The sequence below is a fragment of the Rattus norvegicus genome, chromosome 14 (assembly GCF_036323735.1).
Source record: "Rattus norvegicus strain BN/NHsdMcwi chromosome 14, GRCr8, whole genome shotgun sequence".
In the NCBI taxonomy this organism is placed as follows: Eukaryota; Metazoa; Chordata; class Mammalia; order Rodentia; family Muridae; genus Rattus; species Rattus norvegicus.
In genome coordinates, this window is record NC_086032.1 from 14,587,532 (window position 1) to 14,592,964 (window position 5,433).

At 42.5% G+C, this 5,433-nt stretch overlaps 1 protein-coding gene across 1 annotated transcript; it reads right to left on the reverse strand.

Moving 5' to 3' along the window:
* Positions 1-983: 983 nt before the first annotated feature.
* On the reverse strand, positions 984-3,213 carry LOC134481894 (PRAME family member 18-like). Its single transcript, XM_063273875.1, has 3 exons — positions 2,927-3,213; positions 2,363-2,483; positions 984-1,133 (listed from the first exon to the last, which is right to left on the reverse strand). Exons 1-3 carry the CDS (start codon positions 3,211-3,213, stop codon positions 984-986), a joined length of 558 nt encoding a protein of 185 aa, XP_063129945.1.
* Positions 3,214-5,433: the final 2,220 nt, after the last annotated feature.

Here is a 5,433-nt window from a genome sequence, read left to right on the forward strand (position 1 = left end):
ATGAGGAGGAAGAGAAAAAGAGTGTGAGAAACAGAGGTTGTTTGTATCATTTTCTGTATGACAGGCCACCTAAATTTCCATATATGAACCACCTTAACTGATAACTTTATCCACCTGCCCAAGATTCTGAATCCGTACATGCCTGGCATTAAATTGTTCATTTATACCCTCCCTAGATGGTACCTGTTACAGAATCCTTTAATTTAGATACTTTATTCAAATATAACAACATTAATGACATCTAAAAAAGAACACATGCTCTAGTTATTCACTGAATATTTCAGTGAAGAACAAAAAGTTGAAAAGTAAACAAAGACTCTACGTTCTCTGTCCAGACTACAGATCGTGAAAATGGCCAAGTTTTGTTTCTGACTCCACAAGGCCCCTATTCCCACGGTCCATCAGACAGTTTCCCTTGTCAAGCTTAGATTCCAAGATCCCAGTCTCTGTACATGATTTTTGTTTTCACCCATATAAGCAGTGTCTGAAATCATAATCAGTGAGCACCCCAGGTTAGAGTTGTGTCAGAATCCTGTTATTTATTCATATCTAGTAGTCTGGTACCCATGTTTACAGCCGGCAACTACAACTTCTGTTCTCCCGTCCATAGACACACTGCATACCACATTTGTGGCACATATTTGTAGCAAAAGAAATGCTCTTGAGCTGCCTTATTGTCCCAAGCGTATCCGTGAGCTCCAATCAAAGTTGGGCAAACCTTTCTCTGCAGACATGAGCTAACTCATCATAGCACTCCAGAGGTGCAGGGTATTGTTCCACATTGATCTTGCCCCAGTTGGCAGTGTGCTGCAAAAAGTCCTTTAGGATGGCCATGGAGAAGTCACTGTTGTAGAAGTTGATCTTGGCGAGCTGAGAGCATCGTGTGAGGGCAGGTAGGAGGGCATTGAGCTGGTAGTCTTTCATTCTACACCCCTGCAAATCCAGAGTCTAAAGATTATCTGCCACTTTCTCCATGAGACTTCTCAGATGCATAATATCCAAAGCACTTCACACCGCTCATCTCCAGATGTTTTAGGTGAAAGAGGCTCTGACAGCAGGAGAAGGAATCCAAGTCTTTCTGTGAAATTCCATAGTGCACGATGGAGAGTTTCACCAAGGGTGTCATCAGGCTCCTAGAAATAAAGAAGACAAGAATGTTAGCTCTTGTAATTGGTGATGGGTTTTGTGGGGTGGGGTTTATGAAATCAAAGAAGGGACCAGGTGGCCAAATGATCAAAGATATTATGAAAGACGTTTCCTTTTAAAATCAGTCCATTCACACCCACAGCTGATCTGTTGCTCTCAGTCTCAAGCAGAGAAGCAATTTATCCTACAGGACCATGCTATAAGAGGAAAAAGTTCTATGCTAAAATATTCTTGACTATATCTAGGGAATTATTTGTAGACTCACTCTTAGATGCATTCATTCCTAGGCTCTGAACACGCGATTTAGTCTTCCTTTCCTCAGGCCCCAGTCACTCAGTCCTATGTCGGTCAAAACCCTTCATTCATGGGAATTTAGGGAAAGATAGAAGACTGTTCCCACAGAACCCCATTGAGAGCTCCCTTCCTTACTTTCTGCTGAGTCCTGACACTCTTAACTACATGCTCATTTTCCCTTTCTCTTTCTGGGCTGTTGCTTACCTACAATTCCAAAAAGAATTACAAACCCTCCTGACCAGATCAGAACTATTGCATAACTTCCTTCAATCCTCTACTTCAGAACAGCTCATTTGTGACTTTGAATCACTACACACAACTTCCCTAGTCTAAAGACTCCCAAATTCTTTGTTCCTATTGACTGACTTAAAAACAACCTGCACCACTAAACCTGAAAATGGAAGAGGAATGTTTGCTCTGCTACGTAACCCAGCCCTCCATCCTTGCTTACCTGAAGACCTGATTCAGGTGGTCTCTAAGAAAATGGACGCCACTCAAGGAGAGATGCTGGAGACAATTTGAATTTCAAGAATATAGAAATGAAACCCTTGACACACTTGTGCTCTCTCTCCCCTGTTCTATTGGCAATCTTGAATACATTCTTGTAGAGGGGTGCCAGGAGCAGTTTGCGAAGATTTCTCATTTGCCCAAAGAAGGGAGCAAAATGGGCCAGCTGGAAGACATTCCACTCAGTGTTCAGTTCCAATTCCTCAATGTGCTCTGGGTGAAAGACATTCACTATCTCTCTGATAAAGTCCATAGGCATAGCCCAGATCTTCAGCTTCGTACAGCAGAAATGCAGGAAGCCCTTTCTCTGCTGGGCCCACTTCAAGAAGTATGCTTGTGCTTCCTCAAGACGGGGCCTGAGGCACAGCTCAGTTGCCACCTTCAGTTTGTGCCTCAGTGCATATCGGGGAAGGACCTTCACTACCGGATTGTCATCCAAGGACTCTGAAGAACAGCTGCCATCCTCTTCATCAGCCCATATGTTCCAGAAAGTATGGTGCACATTCCTCAGGTCCAGAACCTGAAGTTTTCCCTTGCTGAGGGTGAAAAAGTTGAAATATTGGAAGACAAGACCTTCAGTCAGTTTACACTACAGGAGTCTAAACTCCATTCTCCCCTACCCTGCCATGGTGTAGGTTTTATGCAACAAGAGTACAATGTGCACACACATTCTATGGAAGCTTTTCCTGAGCTACATTTGTATGCATGGTCACTTTCTTTCCAACAAGCTACTCTTAATTTTTCCTTAGTCCCAAAATTAGTGGTTATGGGAATACCAGGGTTAGGTGCATTCTACTGTGATGCTACGTCTATTCAAAGCTCTAATCCAGAGAAAACTCTCCTTACTCCAAGCAACCAATAGATTTCAAGCCTTCGGTATCAGAGTCTGAAGATCCCATCAGAAAACACTCTGCCAGAACCCATAATCTCTAAAGTCTAATTCCTGTGTTCCCTTCTATAGTACTTCGTTACTCCTTACCTGTGGTGAATATTTCTTGTCAGTCGCATATCTACACCTTCTAGGACAGCCTGCAAGGTTTCCAAGTTAGGTGTCTTCATCAATGCCCCAACAGGAAGACAGGGGAAAGGCCAAGTTGCCACCATTTCCTTCAAAAGCTTGTTATGCCTGCCCTCAAAGGCCTCCTTGAACAATGCTGGGAAGAGCACTGTAGGCAGCTCTTCCAGAGAGGACATGATAACAGCCTCATTTCTCAGCAGAGTCTGCCTTGACAGCTTCTGGAGTGTGGGTGGGCTCTGAACACTCATCCTCTAAGGGTTCTAGGAAGAAGGCTCCTGGGGAAGGAGTCAGAAAAGAATATAATTTCAAGACAAAGTTTATAAAAAGTTCTTCAGTATCATAGCAACCTTTAAGCTTCTCACTTACTTCTCTGGCAATGGTAGAGTCAACAATTTACCTCTTTATCCTAAACTGGGAGTGGAAAGACAGACTCCCACAATGTTTTTATGGGAGCCTTTCAACCACACAAATTGCACAGAATTTTCAGGTAAAAATGCTTTACGTATAACCTTTTCTCAAAAAATTTTAAAAAATTAACAGCACTTCTAACAAACCCATTGAACATACCAACAAACCAAAGCCTACTGATGTAGATCAGTATTGATTCCAAGAAATCAGGATGAAGTCAGTATATTTCTGAACATTTTAGGGTTCCCTTTTCTGAGAAGAGGATCATGTCCACATGTGAGTAACTCACAAGTGGAACTCCGGCTATTCAGAGTTAAGGTAGATCAAAGATACATGGTCTCCAGGTCTGCAATGTGAATCACAGACTATCATTTCAGTGAACAAAATATGAGAGAACACCTCAGTCAGAATGATCTGCCTTTCACATTACCCAGAGCCACATGGTCACTTCTAAGAGAATTTGAACAACATAGAGAATCCTTTTCTCAAAACATTATATCGAGCACACTAATATGCAAGCTATAATAAAAATATACCTGAGATAAGGCTAAAACTTCATTTGGAATGAAACCCAAGGTCATCAATGTGTTCCTTTCACAAGATAGAAATGAAGATTTCTCTGCTATCCTGGAGTCTAAATTTCTCTTCATCAAACTACATGACCCAAGTGAAAATCATTACATACCAGTCTGAGAACTGCAGATAGGTCTCTGAGTCCCAGCCAAACCAGGCTGTTTTCCAGGATGCAGGTCTCTGAGTGTGTTCTCTGGCTCCACTGAAGCTTTAATGCACCTCCCTGCTCACCCCTCCCTATTGAAGCCACACCCTTCAACTGGGAACTACATTTTGATTTCCTGATTTAATCTCCACACTTTTACGTCTAGAGCAAACATCCAATCATTTCATTGATTGAATCAGAAGGGGTTGTGACATACTCACCACTCATGACAAGCCCTGCCCTCTTGCCCCCCATAAAAAAGTTTCTTGGCTAAGTACAAACATACACCTGTTCATTCACCATATAACACCACGTTTTTTGATTTGTTCCTTCATTTGCTTAAGGTTTTCTTAGTTTTCAATGTGTTTCAGGGACTGGTTCATGCTCTGAAGACAAGGTTGTGCTAGAAGTCTAAGGTCTAGCAGTACTCATGCCTCAGAATCCTTCTTATCCTGGGATTACTGTTGTGAATAACCATATCTGGCTGAATTTTATTCATGGGACCAGAGTCATGTCCACTTTACTTCAGCTCGTGGTTTAATCTGCAGCCATTTAAAGACATAAAATAATTCAACGATATTCTTTTCCACTGGATTTGAAAGCAAGCACTGCATCAGAGAAAGGAATATGTACTGAAGCTCAAGGACTGAAGTGGATGCTCTCTCAATGAACTGCCACAGCAGCCAACAAAAGGTGGAACTGGACCATGGCTTGCTTTATAACTATTGTAGCCAGAATGCTGTGTCTGAGTCAGATGTTAGGAAGTCAAGCAGTATACTGGGAGTCCTGTCTCCAACTCTCTGTGCAGCATACATGATGGGGCATGCTGCTAAGCTGAAAATTGACAGTTGGAGGTAGGAGACTCTGCTAAAAGTCATCTTCAGCCAAATTGTAAGCTGAAGAATAGCAAGAGCCCGACAAAACTTGCTCTGTAAATGGACAAAAAAACAAAGAAAAAAGTAGGTTCTGAGGGAGATGCTGCCCTTGACACCCCAGGAAACAGAGATTTGAAGTAGGATCAGCCCAACAGACTTACTGAAGGGGATGATGCCTGGAGTAGGATATGGGCTTTAGAGTTCCCTGACCCAGATCGAGAACCTGTCAGTCCTCTATTCCCATCACGTATAGGGTCGCTTGAGTTGGTCTGTGACTCCAGTTCCACCAAAATCTGAAACACACTTCTGACCTTCTTTGGCACCAGGCATGTGAGTGATGCCCATTCATATTTGTAGGCACAACACCCCTACACATAGAATAAACCTTCTTAAAACAGTACATCTATGTTGGGAATGTTGGCACACAAATTTAATTCCTCCACTCAGGAGCCGAAGGTTGACTGATT

Coding starts and splice junctions, on each gene's coding strand:
- LOC134481894 (XM_063273875.1), bottom strand. CDS start 3,213: ATGAGTGTTCAGAGCCCACCCACACTCCAGAAGCTGTCAAGGCAGACT. Junction 2,484..2,926: donor ACAAGAAATATTCACCACAG/GTAAGGAGTAAC, acceptor TTTCACCCTCAG/CAAGGGAAAACTTCAGGTTC. Junction 1,134..2,362: donor ATGACAATCCGGTAGTGAAG/GTCCTTCCCCGA, acceptor CTTTATTTCTAG/GAGCCTGATGACACCCTTGG.